Here is a 20,687-nt window from a genome sequence, read left to right on the forward strand (position 1 = left end):
GCATTCATTCATTCAGACTGTGAGCCCACTGTTGGGTAGGGATTGTCTCTATGTGTTGCCGACTTGTACTTCCCAAACGCTTAGTACGGTGCTCTGCACACAGTAAGCGCTCAATAAATACGATTGATTGATTCATTTATTGATTTATTGAGCACTGACAGTGTGCAGAGCACCGTACTAAGTGCTTGGGAAGTCCAAGTCGGCAACATCTAGAGACGGTCCCTACCCAACAGTGGGCTCACAGTTTAGAAGGGGGAGACAGACAACAAAACAAAACATGTAGACAGGTGTCAAAATGGTTAGTACAGTGCTTGGCACATTGCTTAACAAACACCACAATTATTATTATTATTACTATTATTAATCCCTGTTCTCCCTCTCCCTTAGACTGTGAACCCCCATCCCATCTTACCACCTTCCCTTCCCCACAGCACCTGTATATATGCATATATGTCTGTACATATTTAGTACTCTTTATTTATTTATTTATTTATTTTACCTGTACATATCTATTCTATTTATTTTATTTTATTAGTATGTTTGGTTTTGTTCTCTGTCTCCCCCTTTTAGACTGTGAGCCCACTGTTGGGTAGGGACTGTCTCTGTATGTTGCCAACTTGTACTTCCCTAGCGCTTAGTACAGTGCTCTGCACACAGTAAGCGCTCAATAAATACGATTGATTGATTGATTGATTGAACCCCATGAGGGACAGGAACTGTGTCCAATTTGCTCCCCCAGTGTCTAGCAAGGTGGTTGGAACCTAGTAAAACTTGACCAAATGCCTCAGTTATTATTCTCAGAGCCGCCTCTCCTGCTTCCTAGACAATCAATCAATCAATCGTATTTATTGAGCGCTTACTGTGTGCAGAGCACTGTACTAAGCGCTTGGGAAGTACAAGTTGGCAACACATAGAGACAGACATATATAGACAGACCTGGGAGTTGGAAAGACCTGGGTTCTAATCCTGCCTCCGCTCCCTCAGCTGCTGTGTGACCTCGGGGAAGTCACTTCGCTTCTCCGGGCCTCATTTCCCTCACCTGTAAAATGGGGATGAAGACTGTGAGCCCCACCGGGGACAGGGACTGTGCCCAACGTGATTAGCTTGGATCTACCCCAGTGCTTAGTACAGTGCTTGGCACCTAATAAGTGTTTAACAAATGCCATAAAAAAACCCAAAAGATGATTTAAAAATAAAAAAGGGGAAAAAAAAAGCAGGACAAAGGCCAGAAACTGTCCTTTCTGCAGACCAGAGGCCTCTGGGAAATGTCCGATCTGACCACCAGTTGTCCATTTTGGGACTGTACGTAGTAAGCGCTCAATAAATACCACGGACGACGATGGGCAGAAAACGCGGTTCCCATTTCGGCAAACCAGACCAGCTGATTCCAGCTCTTCTTTGCCAACTTGTACTTCCCAAGCGCTTAGTACAGTGCTCTGCACACAGTAAGTGCTCAATAAAAACGATTGATTGATTGATTGATTGATTGATTTCCCACCCTGCCCCTCGTCTGAGAGGAAGGGAAGAAAGGAGGCAGGAGAAACAGCGTGGCCCGGGAATCAGAAGGACCTGGGTTCTCATCCCGGCCTCTCCCTTTGGCTGCTGTGTGACCTTGGGCAAGACGCTTCGCCTCTCTGGGCCTCAGTTCCCTCATCTGTCAAGTGGGGATTGAGACTGTGAGCCCCACGTGGGACAGGAACTGTGTCCAACCTGATAAGCGGGCTTTGGAGTGAGAGGTGATGGGTTCAAATCCCGGCTCTGCCACTTGTCAGCTGTGTGACTTTGGGCAAGTCACTTAACTTCTCTGTGCCTCAGTGACCTCATCTGTAAAATGGGGATTAAGACTGTGAGCCCCACGTGGGACAACCTGATCTCCTCAAGCGCTCAGTACAGTGCTCTGCACACAGTAAGCGCTCAATAAATGCGATTGAGTTAATGAATGAATCTACCTCAATGCTTAGAACAGTGTCTGATGGTGCTCTGTTGGAGCATTCTCTGGCCCAGTGCAGTGACAGAATATGTCCCAGCCCAGCGCTCTGATATAATACAACATAATGATTATGGTATTTGTTAATAATAATAATAATAATAATAATGATGGCATTTACTAAGCGCTTACTATGTGCAAAGCACTGTTCTAAGCGCTTGGGGGGATACAAGGTGATCAGGTTGTCCCGTGTGGGGCTCACAGTCTTAATCCCCATTTTCCAGCTGAGGTATCTGAGGCCCAGAGAAGTGAAGTGGCTTGCCAAATAATAATAATAATAATGATGGCATTTGCTAAGCGCTTACTATGGGCAGAGCACTGTTCTAAGCGCTGGGGGGGATACAAGGTGATCAGGTTGTCTCACGCGGGGCTCACAGTTCTAATCCCCATTTTACAGATAAGGTCACTGAGGCCCAGAGGAGTGCAGTGTCTTGCCCAAAGTCCCACAGCTGACAGTTGGCGGAGTCAGGATTTGAACCCATGACCTCTGACTCCAAAGCCCGGGCTCTTTCCACTGAGCCACGCTGCTTATCTAACGTCACACAGCAGATGGGTGGCAGAGCCAGGATTAGAACCCACATCCTCAGACTCACAAGCCCGGGCCCTTGCCACTAATCAATCAATCAATCAATCGTACTTTTTGAGCGCTTACTGTGTGCAGAACACTGTACTAAGCGCTTGGGAAGTACAAGTTGGCAACATATAGAGACGGTCCCTACCCAACAGTGGGCTCACAGTCTTGAAGAGGGAGACAGACAACAAAACAAAACATATTAACAAAATAAAATAAATAGGAGATGCACAAGTCAAATAAATAAATAAATACATACAAATATATACATAAGCCACTATATATACACTAAGCCTATATATACAGGAAGCAGCGTGGCTCAGTGGAAAAAGCCCGGGCTTTGGAGTCAGAAGTCATGGGTTCAAATCCCCGCTCTGCCAATTGTCAGCTGTGTGACTTTGGGCAAGTCACTTGACTTCCCTGGGCCTCAGTTACCTCATCTGTAAAATGGGGATGAAGACTGTGAACCCCCCCATGGGACAACCTGATCACCTTGTAACCTCTCCAGCGCTTAGAACAGTGCTTTGCACATAGTAAGTGCTTAATAAATGCCATCATTATTATTATTATTATTATTAAGTCACGCTGCTTCTTGATCCTTCTAGACTGTGAACCCACTGTTTGGTAGGGACTGTCTCTATATGATGCCAACTTGTACTTCCCAAGCGCTTAGTCCAGTGCTCTGCACACAGTAAGCGCTCAATAAATACGATGGATTGATTGATTGATTGATCCGTCCTCTGACAGAGCACGCCCCGATCCAGTCCTCTAGGCCTCAAAAGTGGATGTTTTCCAAGCGCTCAAAGAGGAATCTGAGGCTAGGAAGACCAAAGAGCACACCAGAGATCAATACGTGAGAAGTATCAGCTTGTAACCTCCCCAGCGCTTAGAACAGTGCTTTGCACATAGTAAGCGCTTAGTAAATGCCATCATTATTATTATTATTATCAGTCCACGTCTCCGCCCTCCTCAGAAATCTCCAGTGGTTGCCCATCTACCTCCGCCTCAAACAAAACCTTCTAGACTGTGAGCCCGCTGTTGGGTAGGGACCGTCTCTATATGTTGCCAACTTGGACTTCCCAAGCGCTTAGTCCAGTGCTCTGCACACAGTAAGTGCTCCATAAATACGATTGATTGATTGATTGATTGATTGATCCGTCCTCTGACAGAGCACGCCCCGATCCAGTCCCCTAGGCCTCAAAAGTGGATGTTTTCCAAGAGCTCAAAGAGGAATCTGCGGCTAGGAAGACCCAGAAGTATCAGCTTGTAACCTCCCCAGCGCTTAGAACAGTGCTTTGCACATAGTAAGCGCTTAATAAATGCCGTCATCATTATTATTATCAGTCCACGTCTCCCCCCTCCTCAGAAATCTCCAGTGGTTGCCCATCTACCTCCGCCTCAAACAAAACCTTCTAGACTGTGAGCCCGCTGTTGGGTAGGGACCGGCTCTATATGTTGCCAACTTGGACTTCCCAAGCGCTTAGTCCAGTGCTCTGCACACAGTAAGTGCTCAATAAATACGATTGATTGATTGATTGATTGATTGATTCTTACCATCGACTTTAAAGCCATCCATCCCTTGACCCCCTTCTCCCTCACCTCCCTTCTCTCCTTCTCTCTCCAAACCCGCACCCTCCGCTCCTCTGCCGCCGCTCACCTCCTCCCTGGGCCTCCAGCTCGCCCGTCCCGCTTCGACCCCTGGCCCACGTCCTTCCTTCATTCATTCAATCGCATTTATTGAGCGCCTACTGTGTGCAGAGCACTGGACTAAGCCCTTGGGAAGTACAATTTGGCAACATATCTTCTAGACTTTGAGCCCACTGTTGGGTAGGGCCTGTCTCTAGATGTGGCCAACTTGGACTTCCCAAGCGCTTAGTCCAGTGCTCTGCACACAGTAAGCGCTCAATAAATACGACTGAATGAACATAGAGGCGGTCCCTACCCAACAGTGGGCTCACAGTCTAGAAGGGGGAGACAGAGAACAAAACAAAACATATTAACAAAATAAAATAAATAGAATAAATATGTACAAATAAAATAAATAAATAGAGTAATAAATATGTACAAACATCAGTGTGGCTCAGTGGAAAGAGCCCGGGCTTTGGAGTCAGAGGTCATGGGTTCAAATCCCGGCTCCGCCGCTTGTCAGCTGGGTGACTTTGGGCAAGTCACTTCACTTCGCCTCAGTTACCTCATCCGTGAGCCCCCCGTGGGACAACCCGATCACCTGGTAACCTCCCCCGCGCTTAGAACAGTGCTTTGCGCATAGTAAGCGCTTAACAAATACCATCAGCTTGGCAGCTGTGTGACTTTGGGCAACTCACTTCACTTCGCCGGGCCTCAGTTCCCGCATCTGGAAAACGGGGATGAAGACTGTGAGCCCCCCGTGGGACAACCTGATCCCCTTGTATCCTCCCCAGTGCTTAGAAGCTCTTAGTACAGTGCTCTGCACACAGTAAGCGCTCAATAAATACGACTGATTGATTAGAACAGTGCTTTGCACATAGTAAGCGCTTAATAAATATCATTATTATTATTATTATCATCATCATCATCATATACAGGTGATGTGGGGAGGGGGTTCTGGCCTGGAATACCCTCCCTCCTTTAATCCCACGGACCACCACTCTTCCCTGCTTCAAATCCTTATTAAAAGCCCCACTTTTCCTCATCTCCCACTCCCTTCTGCGTCCCCCGACTTGCTCCCTTCATTCATCCCCTCTCCCAGCCCCACCCCACATCTGTCCACATCTCTCTTTTATTTATTTCTATTAATGTTCGTCCCCTCCCTAGACTGTCAGCTCCTTGTAGGCAGGGAATGCATCTGTTTCTTGTTGCATGGTCCTCTCCCAAGTGCTTAAAAAAATAAAAAAAATAAAATAGATAGTAGCTAATCAGGTTGTCCCATGTAGGGCTCACAGTCTTCATCCCCATTTTGCAGATGAGGGAACTGAGGCCCAGAGATGTGAAGTGACTTGCCCAAAGTCACACGGCTGAGAATCGGCGGAGCCGGGATTAGAACCCACAACCTCTGACTCCCAAGCCCGGGCTCTTTCCACTGAGCCACGCTGCTTTAGTAATGGCATTTATTAAGCGCTTACTATGTGCAAAGCGCTGTTCTAAGCGCTGGGGAGGTTACAAGGTGATCAGGTTGTCCCACAGGGGCCTAATAGATCCGATCGAATGAATCCACATGTTAAGGCGGGGCCTGGCGTGTTTCTCCCCAGGGACACGGATGTGCACACGGTGGCCTCGCTCTTCAAGCTGTACCTAAGGGAGTTGCCCGATCCTGTGGTCCCTTGGAGCCAGTATGAAAACTTCCTGCTCTGCGGCCAGCTACTGGACACCGACCGACCCAAGGTACCGGGGATCCCCCCTTTAATAATAATAATAATAATAATAATGATAATAATAACATTTATAATAATAATAATGATAATGACATTTATTAAGCGCTTACTATGTGCAAAGCACTGTTCTAAGCACCCGGGGGGATATAAGGTGAGGCCTGTGGTGGCTCAGAGAGAAAGTAACAGCCTTGAAAGGCTGGAGGCCTGAAAAAAGAATTGTAAATACCTAGGAGGGTCTAGAATAGATCACCTCAGAGTGCTGAGATAAAATTCAAGCGCTTAGTACAGTGCTCTGCACCTAGTAAGCGCTCAATAAATCCTATTGATGATAAGGTGATCAGGTGGTCCCACATGAGCTCACAGTCTACACCCGCATCTAGACTGTGAGCCCGCTGTTGGGTAGGGACCGTCTCTGTATGTTGCCAACCTATACTTCCCAAGCGCTTAGTACAGTGCTCTGCACACAGTAAGCGCTCAATAAATACGACTGAATGAGTTTTACAGATGAGGGAAGTGAAGCGACTTGCCCAAAGTCACACAGCTGACAAGTGACAGAACTGGAATTTGAACCCATAACCTTTAATTAATAATAATGGCATCTATAAAGCACTTACTATGTGCAAAGCACTGTTCTAAGCGCCAGGGGGGATATAAGGTGATCAGGTTGTCCCACGTGAGCTCACAGTCTACACCCATCTAGGCTGTGAGCCCGCTGTTGGGTAGGGACCATCTCTATATGTTGCCAACTTGTACTTCCCAAGCGCTTAGTACAGTGCTCTGCACACAGTAAGCGCTCAATAAATACGACTGAATGAGTTTTACAGATGAGGGAAGTGAAGCGACTTGCCCAAAGTCACACAGCTGACAAGTGACGGAGCTGGGATTTGAACCCATAACCTTTAATTAATGAATAATAATGGCATTTGTTAAGCGCTTACTATGTGCAAAGCACTGTTCTAAGCGCCGGGGAGGGATATAAGGTGATCAGGTTTTCCCACGTGAGCTCACAGTCTACACCTCCATCTAGACTGTGAGCCCGCTGTTGGGTAGGGACCGTCTCTAGATGTTGCCAACTTGTCAATCAATCAATCAATCATATTTATTGAGTGCTTACTGTGTGCAGAGCACTGTACTAAGCACTTGGGAAGTACAAGTTGGCAACATCTAGAGACGGTCCCTACCCAACAGTGGGCTCACAGTCTAGAAGGGGGAGACTGCGAACAAAGCCAAATATATTAACAATATATTAACTTGTCCTTCCCAAGCGCTTAGTACAGTGCTCTGCATACAGTGAGTACTCAATAAATACGATTGATTAATAGAATAGAAGCACTGTTCTAATCGCTGGGGGGTTTATAAGGTGATCAGGTTGTCCCACGTGAGCTCACAGTCTACACCCCCATCTAGACTGTGAGCCCGCTGTTGGGTAGGGACCGTCTCTATATGTTGCCAACTTGTCCTTCCCAAGCGCTTAGTACAGTGCTCTGCACACAGTAAGCGCTCAATAAATACGATTGAATGAATTTTACAGATGAGGGAATTGAAGTGACTTGTCCAAAGTCACACAGCCGACAAGTGATGGAGCCGGGATTTGAACCCATAACCTTTAATTAATAATAATGGCATCTATTAAGCACTTACTATGTGCAAAGCACTGTTCTAAGTGCTGGGGAGGTTACATGGTGATCAGGTTGTCCCATGGGTGGCTCACAGTCTTCATCCCCATTTTACAGATGAGGGAATTGAGGCCCAGAGAAGTGAAGTGACTTGCCCAAAGTCACACAGCTGACAAGCGGCGGAGCTGGGATTTGAACCCATAACCTCTGACTTCCAAGCCCGTGCCCTTTCCATTGATCCACGCTGCTGAAGTGCTTACTATGTGCAAAGCACTGTTAATCATCATCATCACCATCATCAATCGTATTTATTGAGCGCTTACTATGTGCAGAGCACTGTACTAAGCGCTTGGGAAGTACAAATTGGCAACATCTAGAGACAGTCCCTACCCAACAGTGGGCTCACAGTCTAAAAGGGGGAGACAGAGAACAAAACCAAACATACTAACAAAATAAAATAAATCATTCATTTATTTAATAAATAAATAAATAAACACATTTATTTAATAAATAAATAAATAATGATAATAATAATCATAATGATGGCATTTATTAAGCGCTTACTCTGTGCAAAGCACTGTTCTAAGCGCTGGGGTGGTTACAAGGTGATCAGGCTGTCCCACTGGGGGCTCACAGTCTTCATCCCCATTTTCCAGATGAGGGAACTGAGGCCCAGAGAAGTGAAGCTACTTGTCCAAAGTCACCCAGCTGACAAGTGGTGGAGCCGGGATTTGAACCCATGACCTCTGACTCCAAAGCCCGGGCTCTTTCCACTGAGCCACGCTGCTTCTCTGTGATAAGCGCTTTCCCACCCCTAAGTTCTTGGGGTCCCCTCGGGTTGGGGATCGGCCTTCTCGGGGGGCCGCCACCTGGTTAAGGCATTGGACTCGAAATCCAATGGGGTCTCAATCAATCAATCAATCGTATTTATTGAGCGCTTACTATGTGCAGAGCACTGTACTAAGCGCTTGGGAAGTACAAATTGGCAACATATAGAGACAGTCCCTACCCAACAGTGGGCTCACAGTCTAAAAGACTGTCTCCCCGCGCAGGTTCGGATCCTGCTCACGGTGGCCTCAATTTTAGAGAAGCAGCGTGGCTCGCGGGCAAGAGCCCAGGCCAGGAGTCAGAGGTCATGGGTTCAAATCCCGGCTCCGCCAATTGTCAGCTGGGTGACTTTGGGCAAGTCACTTCACTTCTCTGGGCCTTGGTTACCTCATCTGTTAAATGGGGATGAAGACTGTGAGCCCCCCGTGGGACAACCCGATCGCCTTGTAACCTCCCCAGCGCTTAGAACAGTGCTTTGAACATAGGAAGCGCTTAATAAATGCCATTATTATTATTATTATTCCACTGGGGTGGCGAGCACCACGTTGGAGAAAGCGGACGGGGCGCGCCACGCGGCCCCGGGCCTGTGAAAAGCCCAATTATATACAGGAGGCGATTATGGCTGGATATTAATAATTGTGGCATTTGTTAAGCGCTCACTATGTGCCAGGCACAGTACTCAGCTCAGGGGGTGGATACAAGTGAATCGGCTGGGCATGGACCCCCTCCCGCGAAGGGGTCAAAGTCTTCATCCCCATTTTCCAGATGAGGAAACGGAGGTCCAGAGATTATTAATAATAATAGTAATAATAATAATGGCATTTATTAGTGCTTACTATGTGCAGAGCACTGTTCTAAGCACTGGGGAGGTTACAAGGGGATCAGGTTGTCCCACGGGGGGCTCACAGTCTTCATCCCCATTTGACAGACGAGGGAACTGAGGCACAGAGAAGTTAAGGGACTTGCCCAAAGTCACTACAGCTGACATAATAATAATAATGATGACATTTAATAAGCACTTACTATGTGCAAAGCCCTGTTCTAAGCGCTGGGGAGGTTACAAGCTGATCAGGTTGTCCCACGGGGGGCTCACAGTCTTCATCTCCATTTTACAGATGAGATAACTGAGGCACAGAGAAGTTAAGTGACTTTCCCAAAGTCACAACAGCTGACATAATAATAATAACAATAATGATGACATTTATTAAGTGCTTACTATGTGCAAAGCACTGTTCTAAGCGCTGGGGAGGTTACAAGGTGATCAGGTTGTCCCACGTGGGGCTCACAGTCTTCATCCCTAGTTTACAGATGAGATAACTGAGGCACAGAGAAGCTAAGTGACTTGCCCAGAGTCACTACAGCTGACATAATAATAATAACAATAAAGATGACATTTATTAAGCGCTTACTCTGTGCAAAGCACTGTTCTAAGCTCTGGGGAGGTTACAAGGTGATCAGGTTGTCCCACGTGGGGCTCACAGTCTTTATCCCTAGTTTACAGATGAGATAACTGAGGCACAGAGAAGCTAAGTGACATGCCCAAAGTCACTACAGCTGACATAATAATAATAACAATAAAGATGACATTTATTAAGCGCTTACTCTGTGCAAAGCACTGTTCTAAGCTCTGGGGAGGTTACAAGGTGATCAGGTTGTCCCACGTGGGGCTCACAGTCTTTATCCCTAGTTTACAGATGAGATAACTGAGGCACAGAGAAGCTAAGTGACATGCCCAAAGTCACTACAGCTGACATAATAATAATAACAATAATGATGACATTTATTAAGCACTTACTATGTGCAAAGCCCTGTTCTAAGTGCTGGGGAGGTTACAAGGTGCTCAGGTTGTCCCACGGGGGGCTCACAGTCTTCATCCCCATTTTACAGATGAGGTCACTGAGGCCCAGAGAAATGAAGTGACTTGCCCAAAGTCACCCAGCTGAGAAGTGGCGGAGCCGGGATTTGAACCCATGACCTCTGACTCCAAAGCCCGGGCCCTTTCCACTGAGCCACGCTGCTTCAAGTGAAGTCCATTCATTCATTCAATTATGGCTCAGTGGAAAGAGGACGGGCTTTGGAGCCAGAGGTCATGGGTTCAAGTCCCGGCTCCGCCAACTGTCAGCTGTGTGACTTTGGGCAAATCACTTCACTTCTCTGTACCTCAGTTCCCTCATCTGTAAAATGGGGATGAAGACTGTGAGCCCCCCGTGGGACAACCTGATCACCTCGTAACCTTCTCAGCGCTTAGAACAGGGCTTTGCACATAGTAAGCGCTTAATAAATGCCATTATTATTATTTATTGAGCGCTTACTGCGTGCAGAGTACTGTACTAAGCGCTTGGGAAGTACAAGTTGACAAGTGAAGTGACTTGTCCAAGGTCACCAGGCAGACAAGTGGGAGAGCTGCTATTAGAAATCAGGTCCTTCCGATTCCCACGCCCGGGCTCTGTTTCCACTAGGCCTCTCTGCTTCCCTTTCTCTGGAATTCGGCCCCCGGGGGAAGGGGCAGGGGGTTAGCTTGGATTCTTCAGCCCCATCCTGACTACTTATTGGCCGTCCTTAGGGTCACGAGGAACTGCTGAACCAGGTGTCGGACCTCCCCAAAGATAATTACAACCTCCTGAGCTTCATCTGCAGGTGGGCACGGCGGCGGAGAGGGGCTTTGGGGGGGATGAGAATGGGGGATCACCGGCTAGGAGGAGCATGAAAGGGGGTCGTCTAGACCATAAGCCTGTTGTTGGGCAGGGATTCTCTCTTTCTGTTGCCAAATTGTCCTTTCCAAGCGCTTAGTACAGTGCTCCGCACCCAGTAAGCGCTCGATAAATACGACAGAATGGATGAAAGGGAGCACTGCCCAGGATGAGCCCCGGCTCTGGAGCAATTGAGTTTAGATCCGTCACTGATCCATTCATTCAATCATATTTATTGAGCGCTTACTGTGTGCAGAGCACTGTACTAAGCACTTGGGAAGTACAAGCCGGCAACATATAGAGACGGTCCCTACCCAATAACAGGCTCACGGTCTAGTCTAGATCATTTGGATCGACGTCCGTCTCCCGCCCTCTAGACTGTCAGCTCGTTGTGGGCAGAGAATGGGTCTGTTTATTGCTGTAATTGGCTCCCCTGAGCGCTTAGTAATAATAATAATGGCATTTATTAAGCGCTTACTATCTGCAAAGCACTGTTCTAAGCGCTGGGGAGTTTACAAGGTGATTAGGTTGTCCCACGTGGGGCTCACAGTCTTCATCCTCGTTTTACAGATGAGGGAACTGCGGCCTAGAGAAGTTAAGTGACTTGCCCAAGGTCACACAGCTGATAAGTGGCGGAGCCGGGATTTGAACCCATGACCTCTGACTCCAAAGCCCGGGCTCTTTCCACTGAGCCATGCTGCTTCTCTAACTCTTTTCTTAGTACAGTGCCCTGCGCTCGATAAATGCAACCGAATGACCGAATGATATGTTGCCAACTTGTACTTCCCAAGCGCTTAGTACAGTGCTCTGCACACAGTAAGCGCTCAATAAATACGATTGATGAGGCTGCTGATGATAATAATAATAATGATGATGGCATTTGTTAGGCACTTACTATGTGCCAAGCACTGTTCAAAGCGCTGGGGGGATCCAAGGTGATCAGGTTGCCCCACAGGGGGCTCCCAGTCTTCATCCCCATTTTCCAGATGAGGGAACTGAGGCCCAGAGAAGTGAAGCCTAGAAGTCTAGAAGCCTAGACTGTGAGCCCGCTGTTGGGTGGGGACCGTCTCTCTATGCTGCCAACTTGGACTTCCCAAGCGCTTAGTCCAGTGCTCTGCACACAGTAAGCGCTCAGTAAATACGATTGAATGAGTGAATGAAGTGACTTGCCCAAAGTCAAATCCACCCACAAGAGCGACAAAAAGGAAGAATAGAAGGTTCGACGCCCTCTTCTCCCACTCCCTTCTGTGTCACCCTTGCGTATGTTCCCTTTATTCACCCTGCCCTCAACCCCACAGCATTTTTATACCTACCCAATATTTACTTACATCAATGTCTATCTCCCCCTTTAGACTGTCAGCTCATAATGGCCAGGGAATGTACCTACCTATTCTGTAATATTGTAGTCTCCCAAACACTTAGTACAGTGCTCTGTATCATCATCATCATCATCAATCGTATTTATTGAGCGCTTACTACGTGCAGAGCACTGTACTAAGCGCTTGGGAAGTACAAATTGGCAACATATAGAGACAGTCCCTACCCAACAGTGGGCTCACAGTCTAAAAGGGGGAGACAGAGAACAAAACCAAACATACTAACAAAATAAAATAAACAGAATAGATATGTACAAATAAAATAAATATATAAATAGAGTAAAAAAAATATGTACAAACATATATACATCTATACAGGTGCTGTGGGGAAGGGAAGGAGGTAAGATGGGGGGGATGGAGAGAGGGGTGAGGGAATATCCATATCCCATATCCCGTATCCATCTCTCCAACAATATGCCGTGTGAGGGTGGCATATTTCTGAGTTTCTTTCAGGACAGTGTCATCAAACCATCAATTAAGCTTCCACTCTGTGCACACTAAGCAGACGGAGCCCCAGACTGAGCCCCCTTTTTCCTCTCCCCATCCCCATCCCCTCCACCCTACCTCCTTCCCCCCCACCACAACACTTGTATATATACTTGTACATATTTATTACTCTATTTTACTTGTACATACTTACTATTCTATTTATTATGTTAATGACGTGCATATAGCTCTAATTCTCTTTGTTCTGACGATTTTGACACCTGTCTACATGTTTGGTTTTGTTGTCTGTCTCCCCCTTCTAGACTGTGAGCCCGTTGTTGGGTAGGGACCGTTTCTATATGTTGCCGACTTGTACTCCCCAAGCGCTTAGTACAGTGCCCTGTGCACAGTAAGCGCTCAATAAATACGATTAATTAATGAATGAATATAGCTTTAATTCTGTTTGTTCTGAGGATTTTGACACCTGTCTACATGTTTTGTTTTGTTGTCTGTCTCCCCCTTCTAGACTGTGAGCCCGTTGTTGGGTAGAGACTGTCTCTATATGTTGCCGACTTGTACTTCCCAAGCGCTTAGTACAGTGCTCTGCACACAGTAAGCGCTCAATAAATACGATTAATGAATGAATGAATATAGCTTTAATTCTATTTGTTCTGAGGATTTTGACACCTGTCTACATGTTTGGTTTTGTTGTCTGTCTCCCCCTTCTAAACTGTGAGCCAGTTGTTGGGTAGAGACTGTCTCTATATGTTGCCGACTTGTACTTCCCAAGCGCTTAGTACAGTGCTCTGCACACAGTAAGCGCTCAATAAATACGATTAATGAATGAATGAATATAGCTTTAATTCTATTTGTTCTGAGGATTTTGACACCTGTCTACATGTTTTGTTTTGTTGTCTGTCTCCCCCTTCTAGACTGTGAGCCCGTTGTTGGGTAGGAACTGTCTCTATATGTTGCCGACTTGGACTTCCCAAGCGCTTAGTACAGTGCTCTGCACACAGTAAGTGCTCAATAAATACAATTAATGAATGAAAGTCACACAGCTGACAAGCGGCAGAGCGGGATTCGAACCCATGACCTCTGACTCCCAAGCCCGGGCTGTTTCCACTGAGCCACAATGCTTTTCTGCTACCTTGAACCCAGATTAATAATCAATCAATCGCATTTATTGAGCGCTTACTGTGTGCAGAGCACTGTACTAAGCGCTTGGGAAGTCCAAGTTGGCAACGTATAGAGACAGTCCCTACCCAACAGTGGGCTCACAGTCTAAAATAATGACAAGATTTCATTCATTCAGTCGTATTTATTGAGCGCTCCCTGTGTGCTGAGCACTGTCCTAAGCGCTTGGGAAGCGCAGTTCGGCAGCGGATACTTGTTAAGCGCTTACTGTGTGCCAGGCACTGTTCTAAGCGCTGAAGGGAGTGCTCTGCACATAGTAGGCGCTCAATAAATACGATCGATGATGAAGGGAGCACCACCTAGGATGAGCCTGAAAGGGAGCACTAAGACAAGCGCGCCCCTCTCCATCTTGAAAACGCTCTTAAAATAGCCGCTTCCTCCAGGAAGCCTTCCCAGATTAATCCCTCCCCTCCCTGACCGTGAGGATGGGAGTCAATTAACTGCTGGGATTAACTGAGCACTTACGGTGTGCAGAGCACTGTGTTCAGAGTATTGACTGAGCGCTCACTGTGTGCAGAGCACTGTGTTAAGAGCTTGGGAGTGTGCCACGCGACAGAATTGGCACACGTTTCCTGCCTTCAATCAGTCAATCAATCAATGGTATTGATTGAGCGCTTACAGTGTGCAGAGCACTGTACTAAGCGCTTGGGAGGGGACGATACAACAGTAAGCAGACACATTCCTTGCCGACACCGAGCTGACAGTCCAGAGGAGGAGGCAAACTTGAGTAGAAATAAATAAATGACAGATATGGACATAAATGTTTTGGAGCTGGGAGGGGTGATTTCTTCATTTAATCGTATTTATTGAGCGCTTACTGTGTGCAGAGCACTGGACTAAGCGCTTGGGAGAGGACGATACAACAGTAAGCAGACACATTCCTTGTCTACAACGAGCTCACAGTCCAGAGGGAGAGGCAAACGTTAATAGAAATAAATGACAGATATGGTTATAAATGTTGTGGAGCTTGGAGGGGAGATTTCTTCATTTAATCGTATTTATTGAGCACTTTTACTGTGTGCAGAGCACTGTACTAAGCTCTTGGGAGAGGACGATACAACAGTAAGCAGACACATTCCTTGTCTACAACGAGCTGACAGTCCAGAGGAGGAGGCAGACATTAATAGAAATAAACACATGACAGATATGGATATAAGTGTTTTGGAGCTGGGAGGGGAGATTTCTTCATTTAATCGTATTTATTGAGCGCTTACTGTGTGCAGAGCGCTGTACTAAGCGCTTGGGAGAGGACGATACAACAGTAAGCTGACGCATTCCTTGTCTACAACGAGCTGACAGTCCAGAGGGAGAGGCAAACGTTAATAGAAATAAATGACAGATATGTTATAAATGTTGCGGAGCTTGGAGGGGAGATTTCTTCATTTAATCGTATTTATTGAGCGCTTACTGTGTGCAGAGCACTGTACTAAGCGCTTGAGAGAGGACGATACAACAGTAAGCAGACGCATTCCTTGTCTACAACGAGCTGACAGTCCAGAGGAGGAGGCAAACATTAATAGAAATAAACACATGACAGATATGGATATAAATGTTTTGGAGCTGGGAGGGGTGATTTCTTCATTTAATAGTATTTATTGAGCACTTACTGTGTGCAGAGCACTGTACTAAGCGCTTGGGAGAGGACGATACAACAGTAAGCTGACACATTCCTTGTCTACAACGAGCTGACAGTCCAGAGGAGGAGGCAAACGTGAATAGAAATAAACAAATGACAGATATGGCGATAAATGTTTTGGAGCTGGGAGGGGAGATTTGTTCATTTAATTGTATTTATTGAGCGCTTCCTGTGTGCAGAGCACTGGGAGAGGACGATAAAACAGTAAGCAGACACATTCCTTGTCTACAACGAGCTGACAGTCCAGAGGAAGAGGCAAACATGAATAGAAATAAACAAATGACAGATATGGATATAAATGTTTTGGAGCTGGGAGGGGAGATTTCTTCATTTAATCGTATTTATTGAGCACTTACTGTGTGCAGAGCACTGTAGTTAGCGCTTGGGAGAGGAAGATACAACAGTAAGCTGACACATTCCTTGTCTACAACGAGCTGACAGTCCAGAGGAGGAGGCAAACGTGAATAGAAATAAACAAATGACAGATATGGATATAAATGTTTTGGAGCTGGGAGGGGTGATTTCTTCATTTAATTGTATTTATTGAGCGCTTCCTGTGTGCAGAGCACTGGGAGAGGACGATAAAACAGTAAGCAGACACATTCCTTGTCTACAACGAGCTGACAGTCCAGAGGAGGAGGCAAACATTAATAGAAATAAACAAATGACAGATATGGATATAAATGTTTTGGAGCTGGGAGGGGTGATTTCTTCATTTAATAGTACTTATTGAGCGCTTCCTGTGTGCAGAGCACTGGACTAAGCGCTTGGGAGAGGACGATACAACAGTAAGCAGACACATTCCTTGTCTACAAAGAGCTGACAGTCCAGAGGAGGAGGCAAACATTAATAGAAATAAACAAATGGCTGATATGGATATAAGTGGTTTGGAGCTGGGAGGGGTGATTTCTTCATTTAATTGTATTTATTGAGTGCTTACTGTGTGCAGAGCACTGGACTAAGCGCTCGGGAGAGGACGATACAACAGCAAGCAGACACATTCCATGTCTACAATGAACTGACAGTCCAGAGGAGGCAAATATGAATAGAAATAAACAAATGACAGATATGGATATGAATGTTTTGGAGCTGGGTGGGGAGATTTCTCCATTTAACCATATTTATTGAGCACTTCCTGTGTGCAGAGCACTGGACTAAGCGCTTGGGAGAGAACGACCCAACAGTACAACGAGCTCATAGTCCAGAGGGAGAGGCAAACGTTAACAGAAATAAATGACAGATACGGTTATAAATGTTGCAGAGCTTGGAGGGGAGACTTCTTCATTTAATCGTATTTATTGAGCGCTTACTGTGTGCAGAGCACTGTAATAAGCGCTTGGGAGAGGACGACACAACAGTAAGCAGACACATTCCTTGTCTACAACGAGCTCACAGGCCAGAGGGCGAGGCAAACATGAATAGAAAAAAAATTCATTCAATCGTCTTTATTGAGCGCTTACTGTGTGCACAGCACTGTCCTAAGCGCTTGGCAATAAATAAATAATAAATAAACAACTAAATAATAAATAAATAAATAATAAACAAATAATAAATAAATAATAAACAAATAATAAACAAACAACCAAATACTAAATAAATAATAAACAAATAAATAATAAACAGAAATAAATAAATAAATAAATGAATAAATGAATAAATAGAAATAAATAAATAGAAATAAATAAATGAATGAATGAATGAATGAATGAATAGAAATAAATTAGGGTTATGGACATAAGTGGTGTGGGGCTGGGATGGGGGATGAAGAAAGGGGGTGAGTCAGGGCGACGCAGAAGGGAGCGGGAGAAGAGGAATTCAAAGCCCTACTGAGAGGTCACCTCCTCCAAGAGGCCTTCCCAGACTGAGCCCCCTTTTTCCTCTCCTCCTCCCCATCCTCCCCTCCCTACCTCCTTCCCCTCCCCACAGCACCTGTCTATATGTTTGGACAGATTTATTACTCTATTTTATTTGTACATATTTACCACACTGCTTCTCTGTGAAGTGACTCTATTTATTTTGTTAATCAATCAATCAATCAATCAGTCGTATTGATTGAGCGTTTACTGTGTGCAGAGCACTGGACTAAACGCTTGGGAAGTACAAGTTGGCAACATATAGAGACAGTCCCTACCCAACAGTGGGCTCACAGTCTAAAAATGATGTGCATCTAGCTCTAATTCTATTTATTCTGACAGTTTTGACACCTGTCCACATGTTTTGTTGTCCGTCTCCCCCTTCTAGACTGGGAGCCCGTTGGTGGGTAGGGACTGTCTCTCTATAATAATAATAATGATGATGGCATTTATTAAGTGCTTACTATGTGCAAAGCACTGTTCTAAGCGCTGGGGAGGTTACAAGGTGATCAGGTTGTCTCACAGGGGGCTCACAGTCTTAATCCCCATTTTACAGATGAGGGAACTGAGGCACAGAGAAATTAAATGACTTGCCCAAATCACACAGCTGACAATTGGCAGAGGAGGGATTTGAACCCATGATCTCCGACTCCAAAGCCCGGGCTCTTTCCACTGAGCCACGCTGCTTCTATATGTTACCGACTTGTACTTCCCAAGCACTTAGTAATAATAATTATAATAATATTGATGGCATTTATTAAGCGCTTACTATGTGCAAAGCACTGTTCTAAGCGCTGGGGAGGTTACAAGGTGATCAGGTTGTCTCACAGGGGGCTCACAGACTTAATCCCCATTTTACAGATGAGGGAACTGAGGCACAGAGAAATTAAATGACTTGCCCAAAGTCACACAGCTGACAATTGGCAGAGCGGGGATTTGAACCCATGATCTCCGACTCCAAAGCCCGGGCTCTTTCCACTGAGCCACACTGCTTCTATATGTTACTGACTTGTACTTCCCAAGCGCTTAGTAATAATAATGATGATGATGATAATAATAATAATAATAATAATAATAATAATAATACTGATGACATTTATTAAGCGCTTACTTGTCCGTCTCCCCCTTCTAGACTGTGAGCCCGTTGGTGGGTAGGGACTGTCTCTATATAATAAAAAAAAAAAAATAATAATGACATTTATTAAGTGCTTACTATGTGCAAAGCACTGTTCTAAGTGCTGGAGGAATACAAGGTGATCAGGTTGTCCCACGTGGGGCTCACAGTCTTAATCCCCATTTTCCAGATGAGGGAACTGAGGCCCAGAGAAGTGAAGTGACTTGCCCAAAGTCACACAGCTGACAATTGGCAGAGCAGGGATTTGAACCCGTGATCTCCGACTCCAAAGCCCGGGCTCTTTCCACTGAGCCACGCTGCTTCTATATGTTACCGACTTGTACTTCCCACGCGCTTAGTAATAATAATAATATTGATGGCATTTATTGATGGCGTTTATTTATTGATGGCATTTATTTATTGATTGATTATTGATGGCACTTACTTGTCCGTCTCCCCCTTCTAGACTGTGAGCCCGTTGGTGGGTAGGGACTGTCTCTATATAATAATAATAATGATAATAATAATAATGACATTTATTAAGTGCTTACTATGTGCAAAGCACTGTTCTTAGCGCTAGAGGAATACAAGGTGATCAGGTTGCCCCACGGGGGGCTCACAGTCTTAATCCCCATTTTACAGATGAGGTCACTGAGGCACAGAGAAATTAAATGACTTGCCCCAAGTCACACAGCTGACAACTGGCAGAGCGGGGATTTGAACCCATGATCTCTGACTCCAAAGCCCAGGCTCTTTACACTGAGCCATGCTGCTTCTATATGTTACCGACTTGTACTTCCCAAGTGCTTAGTAATAATAATAATAATAATAATAATAAATAATAATATTGATGGCATTTATTGATGACATTTATTTATTGATGGCATTTATTTATTGATTGATTATTGATGGTACTTACTTGTCCATCTCCCCCTTCTAGACTGTGAGCCCGTTGGTGGGTAGGGACTGTCTCTATATAATAATAATAATAATAATGGCATTTATTAAGTGCTTACTATGTGCAAAGCACTGTTCTTAGCACTGAAGGAATACAAGGTCATCAGGTTGTCCCACGGGGGGGCTCACAGTCTTAATCCCCATTTTACAGATGAGGGAACTGAGGCCCAGAGAAATGAAGTGACTTGCCCAAAGTCACACAGCTGACAATTGGCAGAGCGGGGATTTCAACCCGTGATCTTCGACTCCAAAGCTCGGGCTCTTTCCACTGAGCCACGCTGCTTCTACATTCATTCGTTCATTCAACCGTATTTATTGAGCGCTTACTGTGTGCAGAGCACTGGACTAAGCGCTTGTGCTACCGACTTGTACTTCCCAAGTGCTTAGTCCAGTGCTCCGCACACAGTAAGCGCTCGATAAATACGGTTGATTGATTGATTGATTGCTAAGAACAGTGCTCGACATGTAGTAAGAGCTGAAGAAGCAGAAGCAGCATGGCTCATAAATAAATAAATAAATGGCTCATTCATGGCTCATAAATAAATAAATACGATTAATGATGATGATGGCTCAGTGGAAAGAGCTCGGGCTTTGGAGTCAGAGGTCATGGGTTCCCCCCCATCTTACCTCCTTCCCTTCCCCACAGCACCTGTATATATGTATATATGTTTGTACAGATTTATTACTCTATTTATTCATTTATTTATTTTACTTGTACCTATCTATTCTATTTATTTTATTTTGTTAGTATGTTTGGTTTTGTTCTCTGTCCCCCCCCTTTTAGACTGTGAGCCCACTGTTGGGTAGGGACCGTCTCTATATGTTGCCAACTTGGACTTCCCAAGCGCTTAGTCCAGTGCTCTGCACACAGTAAGCGCTCAATAAATATGATTGATGATGATAATGATGATACTTCCCAAGCGCTTAGTAATAATAATAATAGCATTTATTAAGCGCTTACTATGTGCAAAGCACTGTTCTAAGCGCTGGGGGGATAACAAGGTGATGAGGTTGTCCCACGTGGGGCTCACAGTCTTCATCCCCATTTTACAGATGAGGGAACTGAGGCACAGAGAAGTTAAGTGA

The 20,687-nt window shown here is 45.4% G+C and overlaps 1 protein-coding gene across 1 annotated transcript in view; it reads left to right on the forward strand.

The window, feature by feature from the left end:
• ARHGAP25 (Rho GTPase activating protein 25) overlaps nt 1-20,687 on the forward strand; it is an 86,009-nt gene that overhangs the window by 41,890 nt on the left and 23,432 nt on the right. The window contains exons 5-6 of the mRNA XM_038746738.1: nt 5,786-5,918; nt 10,916-10,989. Of these exons, the coding sequence (XP_038602666.1) occupies nt 5,786-5,918; nt 10,916-10,989 (207 nt within the window). The remainder of the gene's footprint in view (nt 1-5,785; nt 5,919-10,915; nt 10,990-20,687) is intronic.

The sequence above is a fragment of the Tachyglossus aculeatus genome, chromosome 5 (genome assembly GCF_015852505.1).
Source record: "Tachyglossus aculeatus isolate mTacAcu1 chromosome 5, mTacAcu1.pri, whole genome shotgun sequence".
NCBI classification, from domain to species: domain Eukaryota; kingdom Metazoa; phylum Chordata; class Mammalia; order Monotremata; family Tachyglossidae; genus Tachyglossus; species Tachyglossus aculeatus.